Genomic DNA, 23,634 nt, shown 5'->3' with positions numbered 1-23,634 from the left:
GAAGACGGTGTGTAACTCGTCCTTTCTAACTTATTTGTGAGCACCAGTGCTCAGTGCTCATATCACAGAGTAGTTTCTACGATTTATTTCGTTGTTGCCATGTATCACAGAACACTTTTTCGGTGTCCAGTGCTTAAATTTTCCTGCACCACCGCAAACGTCTTATTAGGAGGTGTGGGGATGTTTGGGACGCTCAGAAAGTTTGAGGAGATATTTTCCTCAGGCTGTACGGCATACATTCCTTTCTTCCCACATTGGCTTTCCTCATGGCTGCGTATAAGAAAATGCATTTCCGCAGCCTACGTTGTTTATTCTCACGCAAGCACAATGGGAAGGTTTGTGCGACGCCATGGCGAAACAGCGCTGATAATGTTGCCCAGATATTCGATGGAGGATTTGGCGCCCGAGTTTCTACGGTAACCATCGTCACCATAACGAACCGACTTAACTCGAACAGTTATGGCATGATTACGGTGTTAAAGACGCGATATACTCGCCAACGAATGCAATAAATAGAATACGTGCTGGTTTCCAGTATAACAAGAATCGAAACCGACAAGTGTGTAAAGGGAGCTTTTTATTGTTTTCCGACCCTTTGAGCCGTAAAGAACATACCCTGGCCTCCTCAGGATGACGTTCCAGGAGTTCATTGAAAATACTCTTGCCCACTTAGGTGTGGAAAGAGCAGTATGTATCCCTCCAGGTATCAACAAATATTGTTACTGCATCCGTTCCGTATACTTTTACATGCGTGCAAGCATAATAGCCTGCGTGTGTTTGCGGGTGTGGGTGTCTGCTTGTGTGTGTGGGCATGCGTTCTTGCGGGCGTGTGTGCGCGTGTATGTGCGTGCGTGCATGTGTGTGCATGCGTGTGTATGTAGGTGTGTGTGCTTGCATGTGTCTGTACGAGTGCGTGCGTACATGTGTGTACGCGCATGCGCGCATGTGTGTGCATGCATATATGTTATGGCCGCGCAGCTGCAGAAATGATGGAAACGGACTAGCTCTAGCTCCTCGCCATACCAACTTTTCACACTCCGTACTGAGTTTTTCGAAGACAAAAAAATCAGTGAATAAAACCGGTGTGTTATTCCTACGTCTCTATTATTTGGTTTGCACCTACAAGTAGCAGACGTGGTTCAAACCACGATTGCTTTGTGTATGAGGCGATAATGACGCCGTGCGCTGTATAGTAGCACAGCCCTCGCTCTTGAACCGACCATGTTATTGCTATTGTGCTCAATAGCTAACGCTTTGCTCAACAGACCTCCATACCGGTTAGAAGCAGGTGCCTATACACACAGTAGGTTAATTGGAACTCAACCTACATTTTTTGCCGGCGATAGTACATGTCGGCGTACTTTCATTCCATGCCAACGTAAAGTGCTTTGATAGAGCATACATTTCAGCGTTCAGGAAGGTTACAAAACTGTTTTTCCATATCCGGACATATTATTACCGGAAATCGTTGAGCCCTTGGCCAAAGTCGACAACCCCGAAGGGGAGGAATTTTTTTCGTCTTGCATTTATTCTGTTGCCTTTGTTCGAAAGACTGCTTATACAGAAGCTCACACCTAGCTCCGACTGATTGTGCTCCGCACAGGACTGGATTCCCGAGGAATGGAGCGACGCCAGAAATGTTTATCCCGGAGTGGTATCAAAAACTGTCCGTTAAATCTCAACTTCAGCTAGTGTATGCGATTTTGAGTCTTGTATTATTTATTACGATAAAAAAGATACATATACGTAAAATATGGTGCGAACAAGCGTCAAAAGTCAACCGGATGAGAGCCCGAGTGAATCAGTCGACAAATCGAGAATATCTAGGCCAACGTCACGGAGACGCGCATCGCGGGGCCGCTCGTGGTCGATCTCACCGGCAACACGCACACGCGGAAGCGCGCGCACTCGGATGTGCTTCCCTGTGCCTGCATCGTGTTTTTCCAGCTTTGTGATTTGTAAACTTGGTTAGCGCAGTGTTTTCGCAGTTGAGATCTACAAACAAGACCACAGGTAGTTCTCGTCGACACTGAAGTCATTTTTTTACTCTCGGAAGGCGCCTCCGCACGACAATCTGATAGCGGACCCCCGTGCTTGCAGCGGGCTGCCTGAACGATGGCTTGCAATATGGTGGTTGCCGAAGGAGACGAAACGGGTGTCTCCACGAAGGAGGTTGTATCGCGGCGGGACTCGACTCTCCTTCTCGAGAGGAGCGCGGAAGTAGGAGAGGGGAGTCCATCCGTGCTTTTATATAATTAGCCTCCAGCCGTCACTGCTTCAAGTCTTGCATTTTATGTCTCCTCGCATTTGTCAAACGTTTGTGATAAAATGTCTATCATTGCTATCCCGACGAAGCCTTCCTAATGAACCGAACCTGCATTTTGTCTACATGCCCCCTTTACGCAACCGCCTGTGCGGTGCATTGAAATTCAGATAGGTAGGTTATCATCTCGCTCCCTCCCCACATCACAGCCGGCATTGGTCATGACATACTCACCGTTGATAGGGCCTTCCGCACGCATTCGATGCCACTCCTTACTGTCTTTGCCGCATCTTGAGCCCCCTTCAACGGATGCAGGGCTTTTCCCTCCATCGGTACTCCTGCAGAATAATGAACACAGGTTGACCGTGAAAACTGCACGGTAATCGATGTTTGCGGCGTTAGAGTGCGGGCTTTTGGGAGATTTCGCAATTCCAGGAGGCTGGAGCAGAGAGAGGGCAGTGACTTTCCGGTTTGTTGGAGAAGCCAGCAGAGAGTAGACCGTTTCAATAGAAACAATTATGTCGCCTTTTCACTTTCTTGACAGCACGTCTCGCTCTGCAGTCAACAGCGAACAGGAAAACTATGACAAGGCGGATGGATCTCAGTTCTAATAAGTGAATGAATGAATGAATGAATGAATGAATGAATGAATGAATGAATGAATGAATGTAGCTCTTTTGCCATCTACGGCGCTTTGTAGTTTAGAGAGGGGGGAGACAGGAAAGGGGAGCTGGTAGTGGGGTGGCCGTTACGTTCGTCTAGTCGTGTCTGCCTCGCGTGTGAATTCCCGGGAAATGTTCTAACTGCATCACTTCTATGCAGGGATTGTCAGTTCAGGAGTGATACAGTTGGAATTATTCCTCATGCTTCAGAAAACCCGTGCTAACAGTTCGTCTTTTTGTTCTTTGAAGGCGCCTTTCGCTCTAACATATCGATGTAGGGGAAGGCGTCCTCTACGTCTTAAACAGTGAATGAGGGGCAGACATGATTCAGTCCAGCCCCGACCTCCGATCAGATGGCCGGACTGGTACTTCTTCCATCTCCTCCACCTCCTTGTCATCACTGACAGCGACAATTTTACGTTTCAGACCTGAGAAATGACATTCTCATCTGCCAGCACCCCACAAACAACTAGGACTCACGTCCTCATCAACGCGATATCAAAAGTGTGCGCCTTTTAAAACGTCCATCGTTGGGAATTTAGACTGGTTCTGAATTGTTTTATAAACAGATATGCTCGCTCGCTTCCTTCTTTCGACTCACCGTTCCGGAAGCGATGCAGCCTCGTGCGTAACCACCCGGTCTGTTTCTCCCGCCGTGTGGAACGCGCCTGGGCGCCGGTACGGTGATGCGTTGTTCAATTTATATGTTGCGTAACCTTCTAGGGTTCAAATTAACGCGCTTGTAAAGACCATATGTAGAAAGAAGATTTATTTCTTCAGTTTTTAAGGACGGTTAGGCTGACTCACAGTAGACGACAGCCAGGGGCCTTTGGTTGCAAAGCAGCGTGTTTGGCTAAGTGAATGGCCCAGAATGGATCCGCCCGGTCTGAGCTGAGGATTACCGTCTCCCACTGCTCATCTGCCTGCCTGTCCGTTTGTGTCTGTCCGTCTGTCTGTGTCTGCGTCTTTCTGTCTGTCTGTCTCTGTCTGTGTCTGTCTGGCACCATATTTCATGCTTGTCAACAATGTTGAGCAAAATAAAAACAGAAATATTTGAGCCAAGACATAACTACACAAGTGATGTTTGCATTGTTTTTAAATAAAAATACACGGCTGCTTGATTTTTACAAAACCAAATAAAACATCCGCACGGGAAAAAATATTTTGACCTAAAAATAGCAAAAGTGTTCGCGGCACCCCCTCGTGGCAGTGTTCGACGTTCAAAAGTTACAAAATGTTCCAGAAGAAGCCGCAATCAGTGGAACACGGTAAAACCCAGTTGATTTCAGCAAACCTCCACTGTATATATTTGCACCGAAGCGAGCAGATACGGGGCCAATTTTTATACATAGACCTGTAGGGAGCTTGACTGGTTTAAAGTGTACAGCTTCAATCAAACATGAATTCGAATCATTGAAGTTCGAATTAACGAGCTTTCGCTACGGAATTTTTTCAAGACAGCAATATATGGCTCACTAGCGCCTAATTCGCCAAGTCGTTCTACTTATGTGGCTCGGCTATTTCCCAGATTAGCTTTAAGTGTCGAGGAACTACATTAGTCAAGATCGGGCACAAAAGCCAGCGTATCTGCAAGGAAAGCTAAGGTGCCCTTAAACTGCTGTTCAGTCGTTATACAAATGCTACCTCTATCGCCCACTGCTCCTTCACCTCAGCAATAACTCAAACAATCTGGAGTCGACCGGCATTAAATAAATGTACTTGTTTCAATTCCCAAGCATCGAAATGTGGCATAACATAAAATGCATCCTAAAAAAATGAAGGTAGATCCCACTAATGCGAAAGACTTGAAGGGAGGGAAGCTGTATGGAGCAGTAGCCTTTTTCCTCTTTTTTGCCTCACATGTTTAAGCATCGCCAGAGTTCGTGGGACCACAGCTGGATGTTCGTGTTCTTGTGTCTGGCCACAACAAAATGGCTCATCCCCCGTCGATTAGAGGAATAGCCAAATTCCCCTTCAATTACCACAAATGCTTCATTTTGAATCCCAATATTGATACCTTATTCCTCACTGTCCAGGCTCCCGCTTTGGGGAAGATTTCTGTCCGCCTATACCACACACCGTAATGCAAAAATTCTGGAGTGCTGTCAATACTATCGATAGTGAGCTCAGAAATGAAAGGCCCCGTCGTCTAACGACAAAAAGGGTTGAAACTAGTCTTTATTCTACCGCAAAATTAGTCCAATGGAAGTTTGAAGGTTGAAGTTTATTAGGAACTGTGCAAATAATACACTACATAAATTGGTAAGGAACACAGAAAGAGGTCCCATAGGTTATCACTGTGGGGGTACCTCTTGTTAAAAAATACATAAAAGCTGGTAAAATATGGGCAGTCAGAGTAAATGAGCAAAAATATAACGTAGGTTTATACACAAATCAATTGGACATACAAAAATGGGCATGGTGCAATGATCATCGTTCATTACAGATTAAGCCAAAATTCCAGGGAGGTGGTCGAAAAAAAAGGAACCAGAAACCAAGATACGTCACTGGGCATCAACAATAGACACCAAAAGAGCTTAATTGCGCTAAAACAGCCTACGCTGATTTGTAACGCCTTCATAAAGCAAACAGAACATGTATGAAAGCGGAATTATTGTAAACTCATATTAAACAATCAACGCATAACGAGGATCAATCAAGCAACGTGCAACTGGGATGGATCAAGAAAAAAAATCGCAACGCACAAAGCAACGGTGGTGAGCTGTAGACGTACGGCTTCCCGGGTATTTATACGTTTTCCTTGTATTACTGGGTGAGAGTGAATGGAGGGCTGTTCAAGAAGAAACGTTTCAGTGATCTTTAAAAAGATAATAGTGGCTTCCAGCTTATCAGGGGAAGGGGCAGGTTGTTCTACAAACTTATCAGGTTGAATTCAATTGACTGTTTTCCGTAGATACTATGGACCGGAGGAAGCAAGAAATTACGTCGCATTGAAATTCGCGTTTGTGTTTGGTAAGATCTGCTCGTCCTACTACGTAAAGAAGGCGAGAGTGGCTGAGAAAGTTATGAGTCGTAATTTTTAAGTTGTACAAAACGAGCTCACTTATTGGGAGAAGGTTGAGAGATCTCAAAAGAGGGGTTACATGGGTTTGCCTCGAGCTAAAGGTGATTATTCGGGCTGCTTGGTTTTGAATATGCTGCAGTGGCGCAAGCTGAGAGGGGTAGGTGTTCCCCCAAGATGTGATGCTGTAATTTATGTGGCTGGATGAAAGCATTATAAAGAGTAATTAACGTGGACAAGGTGAAATAACTCCGAGCTTTCAACAGTACACAAATCCCAAAGACTGTTTTTTAACAAAGGATGCAATATGTAAATTAAATTTCAGATGCCTGTCTAGTTGAACACCAAGAAAGGAGCTCTGAGCAGTACTTAGTATGGGGTGTAACTTGACCATAACACTAATACTTTCAGTGTTCTGGACTCGCGACCCGAATAACATCAACTGAGCTTTCGCCGTATTAATTTTAAATTATTTTTTTCACACAACAGTTTAAGGTTTCGGAGGTCAGAGTTTAATCTCCCGCTTATGGCTACAATACATGTATGTGACATAATAATTGTAGTGTAATCAGCATAAAGCAGGCATTCCGTTTCAGTGCTAAGGTAGATCGTTAATGTATAACAAGACTAAAATCGGCCCACGAATGGACCCAGAGAAACTCCAATGATAATTTTGATATCTGACAGTACATCAGATAACGATTGATTGATTGATTGTTGATTATGAGGTTTTACGTGCCGACGCAGCACAGGCGATGAGGCACGCTGTAGTGGATTGCTCCGGATTAATTTTGACAACCTATGGATCTTTAACGCGCGCCGAAATCTCGTACACGCGGGCGTTTTTGCTTTTCGCCTCCATCAGAAAAGCATCCGCCATGGCCGGGAATCGAACCCGCGACCGCGTGCTCAGCAGCGCAACGCCTACATCATATAAAGAAATAATTTGTTCGCGGTTAAGTAGCTAGCTTTGAATCAATTTTAGGGGGGCCCGGGTATTCCATTAGAAGCAAGCTTACGGAAAAGAATGTTATGGGTAATCGTGTCAAAGGCTTTGGTAAAGTCAATGAAGACAGACCCTACTATTTTCCCTTGGTCGATTTCTTTTTTAAGTTTGTCTATTAAGGCTATTAAAGCAAGGTTGGTTGATAAGCCATGACGAAAACCGAATCGCCTTTCAGTTATTATATTTATTTGTTCGATGTAACAACACAGTCGCTGTTCAAAAATCTTTTCGACAACTTTACTGAAAATGGAAGAACTGAGATTGGTCGGTAGTTTGAAATCATGGCGATATCATCCTTTTTAAACACAGGAATTATTTTGCATTTTTTCACCTCTTTTGGTAATATGCCTGTCTCAAATATAAGCGCAACGATATGCGCAGAAGTATCGGAAATGATGTCGACAATGGCTTTAATGTGGCTTGCATGTATATTACCAAGGCCCGCACTCGTAAGTTTGAGATAACGAATTGTGGAACGTACTTCACTGGGTGTAGTAGGTAGTAAGAAGAAAGATTGTGGCACATGTCGCGGATAATCTCAAGTAGGCGGGTCAGCTGAGCTTTGTGGCGCAGCAAAAAGATGCTGAAAGCATTTGCTATTTCATCAGGGTGGGTGAGGGTGTTGCCTTCACAATTTATTTCCGCTATCAGGTTTCTGCTCGTGTTGTTGTGCATGAACTTATTCAACAAGCGCCATTGCTTTCGGATATCGCTGCCAGACACAAAGATTTGGTTTTCGTAATAATCTTTTTTCGCCTTTTTTAGTATTGACGTAACCACGGTACAATATTTTTACAGTACAGCTGAGCTTTGTGGCGCAGCAAAAAGATGCTGAAAGCATTTGCTATTTTATCAGGGTGGGTGAGGGTGTTGCCTTCACAATTTATTTCCGCTATCAGGTTTCTGCTCGTGTTGTTGTGCATGAACTTATTCAACAAGCGCCATTGCTTTCGGATATCGCTGCCAGACACAAAGATTTGGTTTTCGTAATAATCTTTTTTCGCCTTTTTTAGTATTGACGTAACCACGGTACAATATTTTTTGTATCGTTGCTTTAGTGCGCTGTTGAATGGCTGCTTTTTAGTTTCCCGATAAAGGTTATCCTTTTTTATTAGACGTTTGAGCAAGCCAACTGTTAGCCATCGTTTTTGTGGAGACGATTGCTTTTTTGACAAGACATGACAGATGTTGAAGATAGTATGCAGTTATTTATGATTGATGCGCATTCGGTGTAAGATGACTGGGCATCTTTTAGAGCTGTGACTCGGGACCAATCTGAATTGCTAGTTAAATGGATAAATTCCGTTTTTTTTTGAAAGCAGATTTCGTATAATGTTGGGGCACGGGAAACGGAGGGCAATTGGGAAGTGGTCGGTGATGTCAACCTGAATGATAAAGGCTTCCAGAGGGAGAAGTGCATTCGTTAAAGTATGATCAATTAATGTGCCTGAATCAGTGGTAGGGCAACCGGTAGGTAGATTAGAGATTCAAAACCATAGCCATGATAGCAATTGCTGTAATCGGTATGCTGGGAGGTTCGGTGAGCTAAAATATTAATGTTCACGTTGGCTTTCGTGCAGTGCATTTTTGCGTAACGAGTTGGGTTTTGGCGTTTAATTTTGGAAGTTGAACGTATTGGCTTTCAACCAGAGAAAGCTTTGCGTTTCCAGTATCTTTCACTTAATCGAAAATAATTATCATCGTCAGAGAAAAATGACTTCCCGGCAGGGAGGCAAGAAAGCCTCTTTAAAATACAAACTGATTCAAAGGTGTCGCAGTGGGGCAATCGGATACGCGTTGGATTCATAACGCGTGATAGCCAGACCCGATTCCAGCCACAGCAAGCGTTTTCTTTTGTTTTGTTGAGGCGCTTCTATTAAGTTGGTTTTTCTGTAGTGCGTCCTGCCATGCTCAGGATGCCGTAAGTAGGGCATGGAAACCCTCGCTTGGAAATTAAACTATTTGTGACAAAAAAACTACCGCCGAAGGTTCACTATTAGGCTTGATAAAACGTAAAATTTTTGATTTATTTCAGTGTTTAACACGCCGATGAAAGGCAGGTGATCAGGCGCGCTGTAGCGGAGGGTTCCAGATTTATTTTGACCACCTGGGGATCTTTAACGTGCGCCGAAATCTCGTACACACAGGCGTTTCTTTGCTTTTTGCCTCCATCAGAAAGCGGCAGCCGCGGCCGAATATCGAAACCGCGTCCCCGTGCGCTGCAGCACAACCCCTTAGCCACGGAGTCACCACGGCGGGTAAGTCGAAAATTTTTACCGTATTGTTTCCTACAATGTAACTATTCCTATCTGTTGGGCACTTGAAAACCATCGAAATAGCATTATGACTGACACAAAATTTTCTTCGGTAACAAGATATCGTAATGTACACCACATTATTTTCAATATCTATGCTTCGAAGAGAGATTTTTCACTTAGTTTTGTGACATCAAAAGACTAAGTTCATAATACCCGCATAAGGATTTTCAAGGTTTCTGAGACTGCCAAGACTGACGTAACGAACAATGCACGAGCTCATAATTACGGCCAAGAATTATAACTTCAAGATTTTCAGTCAATGTTTCGTTACGACAACACTTCTACATAGTAAGCATTTTGCTCGAATCAATGGAGGGGTGTCTTAAAACAATTCCTCAGGGCACGTATGTCTGCCCATGTATTTCGAGGGCGAAAGCATGAAGGTATTTATTAGGGTCTTCCCTGTCACATCACATTTTTGTCCCATCGCTTTTGTTTCTTTGTCCTGTGTCCCGAATCGCTTCGACTATCATTACTGCCAGCCGCGTTAGCGTCTCTCCGCCCGCTTTCGTTTTTGCACCGCGACGTGCTGCCCAGTCTGCCAGGAACGACAATGGCAACTAGTCTACAACCAATATTGCGAAGCTTACAGCCTGTCACTAATTCTCTAGTCCACCAAAAAAGTACTGAAAAAAAGCCAACTTTCTCTGACGGGAATGATAATGAGCATGGGTGAAACAAACATTTAAATGCTTCCGCGGTCGGAACCAAACATTTCTCTTTAGCGTTATGAAACTGATCTCCATTCGATTGCGGCATTCCGCTATGATCGAAGCAGCTCATATTTGGACAGGAGTGTACGGACGAGCGAAACGAGACAAAATTCACACCTCCGTCTAAAGACGACGATGGGTGCGCGCTAGGGAAACCATGGAAACGCGGTTTTAGTAAAATACTAGAGAGCACAATCCCAGTACAGTAAACCGTATCTTTTAAGAAACAGGTGCTCCTTTCCGGGTTGGTTCGTTTGGTGTTGACTAGATTTCGGAAAGCTTCCCGTTCCCTTTTCGTTGTCGTTTTCAGGGAGAGAGAGAACCTTTATTAGAAAAAGATGACCACTGGTCACGATGGACAGAAGGAACGGGAGGGTGGGTAAGAGAAAAACAAATGCTGGTCGTTCTCTGTAGAGTTTTTAACTGGGTCAGTTCTTGGAATCTGCACTAACTGAACCAGTTGGTGTGTTGATCGCAATAGAGCCAGGAGCTCGCGCAGGTCTGCCAGTTCGTTCGCGGAAAGACCATTTCAAAGAACCCGTGCTGGACCGCTTTTAATTTAATAAACTGCAATTTAAGTTAACAGTTGCGGATCGAGATACAGTTAGGGTGATTTGAATGTACGGTGGCTGGCGAAGGCTGGACACCACAAAACTAGGTGTGTGAGGTCTGATGCAGCGGTGGTATCGCAATAAAGGCACTTGGTGGGGGGGAGGTGCAGGTGAGGGATTTGAGGCAAAGTATTGCGAAGTGTTTTGCTTGCGAAGCGTTTCTGGGGTGAAGGCTAAATTTTCAATATATTTTCTAATAGTGGTGGATTTTTACGGGTCTAATTCACAGTATTGGGAATTTTGAGGGCACATTCACACCTGAACTGGCGATTCCTGGCCCGTCTCGAGTTGATATGCGCCACGAGTAAAGAAGCAACGACGATCACTTTTTTTCTGCCGTTCGGAACCTGCTGGGATATCACAGTCGGTAAAGGTTCGGGTTGCTACTGGGGGGACACGGGTTCAAATCCCACCGGATTTTGCAACGCACCCTTCCCCTGTTCTCACCCCGCGCAGACCTGCTCTGAGCTCTCGCGCCAGCGCCGAAAGGTGGAGCACGGAAGGACCGCCAGCCAGCCCCAAGGCATCTTGGGTAATGAATGCCTCTCGCGGGTGGAGGCCCCAAAACATTTGGCTGCCTCCGAGTCTACAAAACAGTCGCCTCTCTTTTAGTTTAAGCTATGCGACCGTCTGCGTGTAGAGATTGGTCCGGTCATTTTAGTTGTAGTCGTTTATTCCTGCTTCATGCGCATTCCACTCTGGCTGCTTCTTATTTCATGCATTTAAAGTCATCAGTGCGTGGCTTCAAATCGTAACGACTTTTACTAACCAGCTCTTATTTCAGAGATGCATTTGATTTGACTTATTGCATAACTATGTTACACACTAAAGCTCCGACCAGTTATGGTGACGAAAATTGAGAGAAGCTTGGATTCACGCGCAAGACTTGGATGGCGATGCGTTGTATGAGATCACTAAGGGACACAAAGTTGAATTTTAATATCGTTGTGGTGTCTCGGTTGACGCCGGCGGCATGCCATTTCAATGACCTATGTTGCGCAAGACCTGAGTTAACTCATCGCTTCGGTCGACGTTTTCGTGCGCCACTCCCCCAGAGCGGCCTATAGTCTCTAGCGGATGCTTTGCACGCAGAGCCTCTCGAAGCGCGGCCTCTTCCTCGGCGGGGTGAACTATCCGCTGCTGGGCCATGCATGGAGTCAATGATCACCTACACGAGCTTCGACATTCAAGTCGCGCCTCTTCTACGGTACAGAGCGCATTCCCACGACGGCACGAGGACGAACGAACGAAAGATGTACGCTATGAGGCGTCTTCCCCGTTCTGCGCAAGTCTTGCCACGATACGGCGAACGATGGAGTGTTTTTGTGGCCAATTTTGGAAAATTCCCCTTAGTGGGTATGCGTGGCTTGACGAACGTGAGCTCGGGGCATGCAACCAAGGCTCAAGTTTTTTTGCCAAGATTTGCAAATCACTCCAAGTGAGAATGCTTAGATTGACGAATGTGCTTGTTTACGACACTTTTTCGTGAATTATAAAATTGCCTTGAAAGGAATTGATTGCTGACCATACTACTTAAAGAGATTGGAAAGAATAACGAGATACAAAAATGATTGTGATGTTCTTAGGTGAACACATGCCATTTGCTACCTTTTGAATCAACGTTACATGTTACGGTGAACTCGTTACGTAATCTAACTCGGTACTCCTTGTGACGCTGATGCCAATTTTACCCATTAAGAAATAAGTTCCTATTGTCAGTCTCAGCTGCCATCCTAGTTTTTAGAATACGTAGCAATTTTATGATCAATTTTTTATGATCAATTTTTTATGATCAATATTTCACAGCATGGTTGTGATATTCGTAAGCGAATTGTCAAAATACACTGCATGTCATCTGATGTATACGTGCACACGGCTCTTATTTCTTCCATTTTGTATACAAAGAAAGTACCTGGCAAATTCACAGAGAATTTACGGAGCCGAGAATAGGGCCCCTGTCCAACCCAATGAAATTCATCGCGCGCCCAAGAAGTACCGTTATGGATTACCAGGGTGGTTGACTGGCTCACCAAAAAATAGAGTCAGCGAACAAAAATGAATTCATCCAGCATTCAGCTTCACTTAGTAAACAAAAACGTCGTCACTGAGTACAGTAGGGTTTTGCGATTACTGAGAAACGTCGGAGAGCTTTAATGCCCTCAAATCCGGACACAGGCATTTTTTGAACCTTTTCAACGCCTTCGTTTAAAACTACAGTTACCCCTACTTTAATTCTTAACGCCAAGCTTTGAGCATATTCACTCTTATGGTCTGTAGTCTACTCAAAACTCACTGCAGGAAGGCCAACTTTCTCTGACGATCATGGCGACGGTAGGTGAAGTGGAGAAACAAGACGCTTCCCGTGGTGGGATCAAACCTTGGTTTCTCACGTTTGAAGCCGACGTCTATCCCCTTGCTCCATTCCAGCACACGCGGAAAAGTATCATTTTGAGAGGGGTGCATGGTTGTGAAAATAAGAAAATGCAACCCTCATTCAAACGGAGACGATGGTTGAACACTACGGAAATTGTGGAATGCCCTATCAGTAAAGCACCCAAGCGAGCACAGTTGCAGTGCCACGAACGGCCTGCTCTCTTCTGGGTTGGTTCTTTAGGTGCTGGACTTGATTCGGGATAGCTTCGCGTTCCCCGTCGTTGTCGTTTCGACGGAGGGGCAGTTGATGTTGATATCACGGGTTCTCTGAGCGTTGCATAAGAGGTCACATAAAATAAGGTGAATTATAATGGAAACAGTGTGCGTCGCTTGTACAGCGAGTTGAGTAGTACCATGCAGAATATGTGCGGTGCTCACCTCCGAATAAAATCCTCTTTAATGCCACCGAGAAAAGCTGGAAGTATGCCGCCGGGGCATTATGAACGCTGTCAAGACATGGGAGAGAAAACAACGGAGTGAAAGATAAGAACCGTAGCAGGTGTTGCAGATCAGATTGTGCGACAGTTATTGATGAAGCAAAATGGCTCAGGTTCAACGCTCCCAAACCCAGTTATCATAGGAGCAAAAGCAAGGACAATGAACACAGGGATTTGGGAAATATTGTCTTTGCTTGCGATTACACAGCCTGCTGTCTAGCTATAGCTACTCGTTGATCGGACTCACCCTTGTGCTTTCACTAAAGGTAAAGCACAGAGAGCCCAGCCAGCGCCCTCGATGGCGAGACTGAGGACCCATGCACCGGTAAAGCTACCGTCGCCGACAAGGCAGTGTTTTAGTGTGTTTCTCTCGTCTTCGTTCCAGCTAGTTCAGTTAGTGCAGTGTTTTCTTCTATCGTTAGCTAAACCGTCGCCTAGCCCCGTATTTCGCTTGCGCTGACCCGCACGCGTGCACAGACGGTGCAGTCTGCGCTGAGCGAGCAAGCGCAGGCAAAGCAGCCCACTCCTAAAGAAAAGGCCGTGGCACTTACAGAACACTAACCAGTTATCTGCTGCAGTATCCACCAGGTGTTTAGTGCTTTTGCTAACTGACCATGCATAACAATGTGTGGTCGGCTGAGCGCGACACATTCAACATACACATACCACACTTATGCCTGTGCTACACGGCAACCTTCAATTCACCTAATGTATCTACAATGGAGAACACGATAGGGAGTTGGTTCCAGATCCTTCGGAACGCTATTGAAATGGCTGTGTAGCACATGTGTAGCACAACAAATAAATTGCGCAAGAAAACTAACGGAATGCATGAAGAGAGCGAGTGTAACGTAGTTTTCTTTAAAATACATCTGCTTTTGCTTTTATACCAAGCACCGGAAAGCCCTATAATAGAGTCAGCTGGCTTGTTGCAAAAATCAAATATTTTAGCGATAATTTTAGAATTATGCATTGTAATCTGAGTATATACAAGTCAGCATATGGATTTCCGCAAAGTTTTTATAGTGATTTGGTTTGGGAAAAGTGCTTTAGTTACAATGTTCAATAATTCGTAGAGTTTTGTTACCATCAGTGAAAGTATCAAACAAGCAGCAGTTAATAAGTGCACGATGTAGGCTATTAACAATAGCATTTAGGTTCCTTACTTAGTGGCAGTTCCTACCTACAGTTCTTGGGCTAGTAAAGTTCTTAAAGAGTTAGTGAATTCAAACTGTTAATACCTTTTTAAGAGCGTTTCGGTGAAGAGTACCTTTTCACCCTCGCCTAGTTACATGGCACCGCAGTGGCAAAACTAGAGCAAGGGAAACAATTAGAAAAAAGCAGCTTGCACGCTGCCTCCAGAAGGCCATTCGAACGCCACAAATGACCTTGAAAGCTTTAGCGTAGTGGGGCTTTCGCTCTACGACGTTTTCAGTACGGTAGGGTATTTAGATGCCAGGTACCACACCTGTGCACGAAAACATTGTCAATTTATTATTCCGAATTCTCGCTGCTGCTGCTAACATACTGGATAATTTCACCTAGTTGAGCAACTAGGAGGAGGAATGAACGTCATTTTTATATTAGTTCTTGAGTCATGGAAATGGGGGTAGGGTGGCTTTCCAGTCCAGAATACCCCAGGGGTCGCTGCCAGGGGGGTCCTTTCAACGAGCCGAAGCTGATCGCCGGGGTCTGGGCTGGCTAGCATGCCTTCCAACAGCCCTTGGTTAGGGGCGAGGAGGGGGGATGGTGTGTGGGAGCACGCTCAGTTTATATGGTAGAGTGTGCAGGGTCGGGGACAGTACTTGCAGGTGGCGGAGTAGAAGGTTGGATGCATGTCGTGGAGGAAGGTGCCGTACGAGTATGTGTTGGTTTGGAAGCGGCTGTAGGTGGTGGCTTCTTCCTTAGTCAACTTGTCGTGGCGCAGGGGTATGGTGCGGCGGTCGACGTGGTAGCATTTGGTCTGGTAGTGTTCGAGGATATCTTTATATTTTTAAATCACAGAATCGTATGTCTCCGACGGTGATGCTGGAGTGTTGGAGTGAAACTCCCTTTAGAAATGTGTGCGGGAGGCAGCACCAGCCGCCTCACTGCCCTCCGGAGACTAATGTCCCGGGGTCCAGCGAATATAGAGTTAAGGTAGTTTGGAATGGACTTTAAGATATCGAGGACCAAGGCAGCAATGGGACCGCCGGCGTAATGGTGACAGGGAGCTTGCCAATCTGTGACTATGGTCATAATGCCCTGGGGACGTGGCGGCGGCGAGGGCTTATGCGATTTCTTCTGCACTCGTGGAGTCGTTCCGAATTACTGTTGGGGAAGTGGGCTCAATTTCTGGGTGGTCTATTGTTGTAATTGAGATAGCAGCACATTTGGCGGCGTCAACGTAGCGGATGTCTTGGGGCCTGACTTGAAGCATCTTGCAAATCATTCGAATTCGTGCTTGTCGGCAACACCGGTTATAGACGCGCTGCATATTGTTCGCTATTGGGGCAACGGAGATGCAATTGCGGAGTTCCAGGGGTACGGATTGGCGGCATGGTGGGTGGTAGGATGGCAGCCAAGGCAACAGAGAAGGTGACAGCCAGTGCGTCAGAGCTTGAGCTATTCGATCTGGTTGGCATGATGGGCCTTTTGAAGTTCGTCGCAGGAGTTATGAACTCCGATCTGTTGTAATCTGGCAGTGGAAGTCTTCGGGGTACCCCTAGTGCGAATTTATAGGCTTGCCGGATGACTATGTCGAGTTTTTGGATTGCACTATTTGAGAGCCAAATATACAGTTCCGTTTGTGAAGCGCTTAATTAGTAGGGCGTGAATGAGGCGTAAAAGGTCGTTTTCTTTCAGTCCTTGTTGACGATTAGAAATGCGTTTGATGAGGTTTTTTATTTGTTATAGCGTTCTTTGTAAGTAATAAATAGTAGAAATGCCTGCGCAGTTTGATTGGATAGCAAGTTCCAGAACACGAATTGTAGCTGTGGTTAGGATGGGAATGCCATGTAAGCGTTATTGTGGGTCTGGGAGGGGTTGTTTACGGCCTTCTGGGCATTTTTGGAGGACAAGAAGGGCAGATTTTTCTGGTGCAGAGTGGAATCCGCGGAGTGTAATGTAGTTGTCGCTGGTGTCAATAGCTTCTTGGAGGGCGCGTTGGTGACTAATCTAACCCCCTGTTGTCCTAATAGTGAGATTGTTTGCGTAAAGGGCGTGTTCTATGCGCATATTTGTTGTAGAAGTTGATGAAGTTGTAGCATGGCAAGACTAAACAGGAGTGGGGAAATTGCTGACCCCTGGGGTGTTCTACGCGGTCGGGCACACAAGCACCGGATGGGGCCGACGGTGATGTTGGCTGTGCGAAGGGTAAGAAAGTTTTGCACGCATTTGTATATACGTGTGATGGAGTCAACTGTGGACCTTAAAGGGGCACTGACACGAAAATTTTGCATCTTGTTTTTTTTTTGTTGCGATAAGTAGCTAGTGACCTATTTCAAACCTGCAGAAACCTCATTTTCTTCAGCGTGTGACAGTTGTTTAATTGGACGCATTTTCAATGCGACCAGTCCCAGTTTCGGTTTCAGTGGGTGCCGCGAAACGATGGAATTTGCGTGAAAAAAGCTGACCATGTGACCGTCGGAGGGATATCACAGAGCAGAGCTGCCATAGCACTGTCGAATCCGCATCGCCGGCAGTTTCTGCGAATGCCCCCACACCCTGATCTCGTGAGCCACTCAAATACAAACCAACCGTGCGCGTGACGCAGGCGCTGCGAGTGCAAATGCTACCGCGGCTAAAGAACGACGCGCGACGCTCGTGACAGTGGGTGGGAAGACGCGCGCTGGGAGCAGCCGGCTGGTCTGCCTACAGGTCCGCTACAGGTGTGTTCGGCTTAGCACTGCGTCGGATATTCAATTGCCGCTCTCGTAAGCAGTACAGATGACAATTTTTAATGCAACCCGCCATCGCATTACTAACTCTTTTCTCATACAAGCTGCCATGGTTTGGGCAGCGGTTACAAGCTATCACTCGAGCTACCTGCGCTGGCCTGGGCCACTTCGCGGCCGTGGCCGCCGCCTGCATACCGACCGTGCGGCTCGTTCAGTGGGCTTTTCTTGTCTCCGGCGCGTTTTCGCATCCAATGTAAATAAAAAGTAATAGAAACAGAGTGCCTGGAATCGCTGCAGAAATTTGGTCGCGGCCAGCTGCGCGATGAGCCGGCGAAATCACTGCGCCTCCACCGCCAATGATCGGGTCGTTCGTTCTCGAGAACAGCAGCTCCGCCCTGCGGCCATCCGATTGGAGCGGAGAGCCGGGCGAGCGGGCGAAAAACAACGGCAATGACGTGACGTGAAACTCGTGACGTGTTTGGATGTTGTTTATTTACACAATATCCACGGGATGTCGATTGCGCGTGGTCCTCTGGTGGCTGCTTGTTTGGGTTTCGCACACTTTAAAATTGATTTTAAATATGTTCTAGGCTGTATTCGCCGCTGATATTTTGCAGATGATGTATATGTGTTCACACCAATCCATTTCCGAAGTTATCTCGCTTTCAGAAATTTGTGTCAGTACCCCTTTAAAGTATAGCCTGATGTGATATATTGGCAGAGGCTCCTTTAATGTCCATGTCTAGGATAGCGCGCTTGGTTTGTGAGCTCAGGCATGTAAGGACTTCATCTTTTAGCAGTAACACGACGTCTTGCGGGGATTGGTGCGCGCGGAAGCCAAATATGGTATCAGGTACTAGGTTGTATTCTTGGAGGTACGCTGCGAGCCTATTATTAAAAAGGTGGACATAGAACTGGCCTACACACGATGTTAAAGATAAGGGACGACGATTTTCTAGTGTGACTGGCTTCCTAGGCTTTGGAATGAGCCTGATTTCGGCATGTTTTCATTGAGGGGCGGATATATGGTTCTCCAGCCATGATTAAAATAGTTGAACAGTGCGGCTGTGCATTCGCGGTACAGGTTACCGAGTAGCTGAGTATTCGCGCTTTGCCTAGTGTGGTTTTACGAGTGAGGTTGGTGATGGCGAAGGCGAGTTCAGGGAGAGTGAAGGGGGCGTGAAGGTCTGGAGCCCCTTATAGTGTGCTCTGCGTACTGTGTGAGGAGTTGTGCGTGTAGCTGAGTTTCATTGAGGTAGGAATTATGGAATAGGTGATGGTCGGTGCTTGCTTTACTGGGCGTAGTACCCAGCATGCAGTGGATGATTTTTCATGTCGACTTTGTGCTGAGAGTTTTTAAGGCGGTTACAAAATTGTGTCCAGTTTTGTTTCTGTAAGATGCGGTCATAGTTGACTGCCTGTTGTGTCAAGTGGAGATGCGTGCTTTGAGTTTTTGTGTGTTTTTCTTTTCCCCGGCGGCGGATAAGCTCTCAGCGGTCATCCCACAGGTGTAGGAGATGCACGCCTACCGAAGAGTGATCTGTTATAGCTATAGTGAGGGTGTGGGCTTCGACAGTTGTGAGGATATATTGGGTCCATGTTTTGAGAAAACCAAAATTAGTAATTTATTTTTTATTCCGAGGGATGCCTCAAGCCTGCTGTGCTCCATAATTAACGAATATACTGCTGGATGTCGGAATATAAAAGCCTGTTTGCCTTACGCTTTGTGCCTCGTTACTTCATGTACAGTCTGTTGGCTGCCGCTGGCTTGGTTGCGATAAAAACTAGTAGGTGGTAGCGGGGTCTGTATGTTCCGTAAGATCGTATGTCTTTAGTGCCAGTCTTACACGTCACCCCGGGCAATCAAACATAACTATGGCGCAAAATGGGAAAGCTGTTCAATATTTGTTGCATTTTTTCAAGTTAAAATTCCTTCATGTTTTCGTGTGCTACCAAAGCCTTTTCTGCACTACAACCAAGTTATGTTGTGCGTTCATGGCCACCCTAGGGATGTTTTTAATTTGTTTCATGATGGAGGAGCCCCAGAAGAAGGTCTCCTTGGACGGGCGTCTGAGCAGGACAACAATGGTTTCGAACAATTTCGACGAGGTTTGGTCTACGCTGTACAAGTGCTGACGCGAGTCGCCACGGAAGAACATACGCTATGAAATATACGCCTGAAACACGTTGACTAATGGTATATTCTCGTTGAAGATTGCCAGCGCACTTTAATCTGCGATGAAGAGGGTTACCCCAACCAAACCACATTACTCGTTCCCCACTGACTCGTTGCATTGATTGCACCGTCAAAACTCAACACTTCAGCTCACCCCATGTATTGAGATTGAGTACCGTTTGTAGCCGAGGTGGTGGCCATGACATAAAAATGAGATTTCCCAATATATGGGAAGAAATTACGCTCATGTACAACATTTACGCATGGTGCGTCAGGGACCGGAAATCTGGTAGGCATAAAACTAAACCACACCATCACATCTGCTGATAATGTTCCGCTACCACCGCCTGCAAAGAAATTTGTTAGTGACCGTTCCAAAGTGGAAATCAGAGTTGAGAGACCAGCATGCCTCTCTAAATTATTTCCGTCCACAGAAAACGGTACTCACAGCTTTGTATTTTCGTGAGGATGATGGTTAGGAGGGAAACTGAAGCCATAGGGAATAACTGAAAGAGGAAAAACAAAAATTTTGCAGAAACTCTGCTTCAACATTCCAGTTGTGACTTAATAGGGCAAAATCTTTGTAAGGTCGATTAGATTAGGTATTCTTTCGAAACGATGTAATCACGGCGATGAAATCATGCAAGAAATATTAACAGAAAACATCTTGCCAAAACTCTTCCCCTACGGAATTGCCGCCACGGCCATATTTCGTTGTGGTAAATCTGACAACATGACATTGGGATTCAAGAAGTGCTAACACACACTGGTAATCTGTTATTAAAAGGGGTGACAATGGGCCCAGGGCCTCCGTAAAATAAAGATTCAGATATAACACTGGGAACACTACAGAACAATAATCTAAGCGAACAAAGTGTGAGGTGGAAAGTTGCTGTGGCGAAAATGTGACATTTAATCACAGAGGGAAAAAGTTAGGGGAGGCCCCGCTGGCAACCGGTGCACAGGGAAGCGCGGAAGAAGTCACGTGGTTTTTAACCGTCCTCGGAGATCACTGCGACCAGCCAACAGCCAACGGTAGGCAGGCGCCGACTAAGGAGACACCGGCGTGCAGAGGCGGATGAGGTGGCGTGCGCTCGGAAAATACAGTAACAGACACCTCCGGGAGTAGCGTTTCTAGCTTTAGTATGAACAACTTCAGCACCTCTCCTAAGCTTTTCTTTCCTTCATTAATTTATTGGAAAGAGCAACAGCGGTAATTAGATGGTGCAGTGTATCGCAATGGCTCGTCGCTTTGAGCAGTAACAGCTTCGCTACGACTAGTAAGAACTAAGCGTGTTTCGGTGGTTGTGTAAGAAATGCTTTCTACCAGGCTTAACAGCGCAGTAGTACTGTTGAACAATTTTGCAAAATGCCAGCAATAGTGCAATAGGAGCCATAGCGCGCTTGCTGAGGCGGTGGCGCCCTCTTTTGCCCTAAAATGGATGTAAGCACTTTGCATGCCCCATCTGCCCCAGTTTGGGATAGTGGCTGCTGGGATCGCGACTTTCACGCGAACCCATTTCTGGCTAGGTTTTCTTCGCTGCCGGCGTTGCACACCGCGCCTCGCTCGCGCGATGGCAACGCGCCAGCAACCAGAGGGATTGTTGTCGCCCTTCTGGAGTCAACCCTTTTCCCCTCTGCCTTACCCGATAACCATTTGTTCCTCCGCACTAGCGCCATCGTTTGGCAAGGTGGTATGCAGCATGACGAGAGGACAGTCTGGTCTTGAGGACGCGGTAGCACGCGATTGTGCAGGCGCGCTGGTCCGTACCTGCGGAACGCGCCACAAGGAGACGCTTCCGGGCGAGCTCGGATAGAGGCCTCGATGCGCGCCCCCCCCCCCCGCTTAGATTGGTGTCAGCTTTTGAAAAGGAAGGTGCCGCCTGGTCGGCCTTGGCGGCAGCGCGGCCGCCCTTTTCACTCCTCCGGCCTGGCCCCATCGCTTTGTGCGCATGTTGTTGCACGCTGGGTGCTCGTTCCCCGCCAGTTTGATGTGATTGTGTCCATTACCATGCCCTTGTGCTGCGGGCCGCAGGGCAAAACCAATTCTAGGAATGGCTGGAAACTCTAGCACTTGCCCAGGGGATTCAAAGAAGGCTTCTTTGGAGAGCAAAAATGAAGCGCGACAAGCGGCATTCCACCAAAGTCTCATCCATTTGTACCGTAAGTAAACATGTATTTTTTTGAGCGCGGAGCTACGTTATCAGATAAAAATATTTAGCGCATCATTATTTTTTGTTTGGGTGGGTGGCAGGGACGTACTCAAGTGGGGGGCCCGGGGGGCCCGGGCCCTCCCCGAGTATTTTTGGGCCATACCCCCCTTTCCCGCGCCACCTCTCATCGTCCCTCGCACACATTGTAAAGCGACGCCATACAAATCCTGGGCTTGATACCTATTTCAGGCGTTTTTTTTTCGGAATGAGCCAAATCCACCTAAGGAGAATTTGAGGGGGAAAATGAAAGTTTGGAACCTGACCTAAATGCAGTTCTGTCAAAACTATTAAATGACATGTTTCACATGTCAGCTAGGGGAAATCTATAGCGACAAGACATTAAGAATTATGCGGAGAATTTGAGCAATATTAAGATAAGTTCAGATTTGGCTCGTACTCATTTGAAACAGACAAGTTGGTGCGGCATTCTTATGAAAACTACTTTGGAATCGACTTTTAAGAACGGTACGATACAGTTTTAAGCAAAAAAGGCAATAAACATGCAACATAGTTTAAAAAAAACAGCTATTTTTGAATCGCTTAGTATGGTACTTTTTTGGGCACGCCTGAAAACACTCATGAAGCTCTTCATTGCCTTGCCATAAATTTCCCAAACGCTTTACAAGAAGCCTGCTCAAATCATCTTCCATGGCATGCCATGGTTTTGTTAAGTACTTTGTTGAGTACTGCAAATTACTTTATTCGTCCGAGGTTTACATGACTTGCGGTGCACAAGATGGAGACCGTGCCGAGAGAGTTGGCGGGGAAAAACACGGTCACGTGATTGTCTCCCGAAAGGTGCCCACCGGGGACGTGGCGCCACCCATCGTAGCACTGGGGAACTCACGCGTGTAGTTGCGCGAATTTTAATACGCGGCGGCACCTGTCCACTTTGGAATCTCAGACACAACACTTTTCCCGCCTTAGAAGGATGCCTTGTACCATGTAGGCTGTCGTCTAATCCGTGCTGGACGTTTTGGTGTGCCAGATTCCGGTTGACGTGATGATGGCTTCGCTAGTGTGTTTCCCGTTGGATTACTGTCCATGCCCCATGTGAGTGTCGCTGAGGCTTGTCTGTCCAGGGTCACTTCCCCGCACGCTTCCTGAGCTGGTTCAGATGGCGTCTTACCGTTCTTCCTGCACACTGCACAAGCCAGGATCGGTGACCCATCCTCTTAACCAGAGTTCCTTCTGTCCAGTCGGGCCCCCTGCTGGCTTTGCTGAACTGCCTGAACCATACTGCTTCTCCTTCAACGAGTGTACGGCTTTGGGGTAGCTCAGCTTGTGTCGTCTCTTGTCCTTCAGATGCGTTGACTAGGTCCAACTGGCTTGGTAGCTCCCTCCCAAACATAGCCTTAGCGGGTGTTATGCCTGTCGACTGATGCACAGTGGTATGCTGCCTGAACAGAAAACGCGACAAGCGAACGTTGAGCGAACCGGACGGTTCTCTTGCGAGCGCCCTCTTCAGTTCTCCTACATAACGTTCTGCTTGCCCATTCGTAGCAGGGTGGTATGGGGCTGACGTTACACTCCGAATGCCGTTTCTTTTGTAGAAGCCTTGTATCTCCGAAGACACAAACGCAGTCCCATTGTCCGACACAACTTTACGCGGTATGCCGAACGTGGCGAACAGAGAATGCAGCACACTGATGACTGCTGTCGATGTCGGGCTGTTCACTGGTCGCACCTCCAACCACTTGGTGAAAGCGTCGACGACGACCAGAAAGGTATGTCCCTCCACCGGACCAGCAAAGTCCACATGCAAGGTCTGCCATGGTGTCGTCGGCTGCGTCCAAATTGGAACTGGAGCCTTCTTGGGATCGCTCTGGGTGCGCTGGCACTGCTTACATGACTTGACAGTTGTTTCAATCTCGGCGTCCAAGCCAGGCCACCAAAGGTAAC

General features: G+C 46.6%; 1 protein-coding gene across 2 annotated transcripts in view; it reads right to left on the bottom strand.

The window, feature by feature from the left end:
* LOC144162269 (uncharacterized) overlaps nt 1-23,634 on the bottom strand; it is a 100,004-nt gene that overhangs the window by 39,341 nt on the left and 37,029 nt on the right. Inside the window, exons 3-5 of one of the 2 annotated variants that reach the window (XM_077692747.1) lie at nt 19,968-20,025; nt 13,407-13,474; nt 2,498-2,601 (exon numbers count right to left, since the gene is read on the bottom strand). In XM_077692747.1, the coding sequence (XP_077548873.1) occupies nt 2,498-2,593 (96 nt within the window). In that variant the 5' untranslated portion in view covers nt 2,594-2,601; nt 13,407-13,474; nt 19,968-20,025. Of the gene's footprint in view, nt 1-2,497; nt 2,602-13,406; nt 13,637-19,967; nt 20,026-23,634 lie in introns of those variants that run through there. The other variant, XM_077692748.1, reaches the window with a different exon arrangement.

Source organism: Haemaphysalis longicornis, unplaced genomic scaffold, assembly GCF_048455015.1.
Source record: "Haemaphysalis longicornis isolate Haplotype H1 unplaced genomic scaffold, Haemaphysalis longicornis Haplotype H1 scaffold_12, whole genome shotgun sequence".
Lineage (NCBI taxonomy): Eukaryota > Metazoa > Arthropoda > Arachnida > Ixodida > Ixodidae > Haemaphysalis > Haemaphysalis longicornis.
Note: the sequence above shows the minus strand (reverse complement) of the source record. Positions and strands in the feature narration are given on the sequence as shown.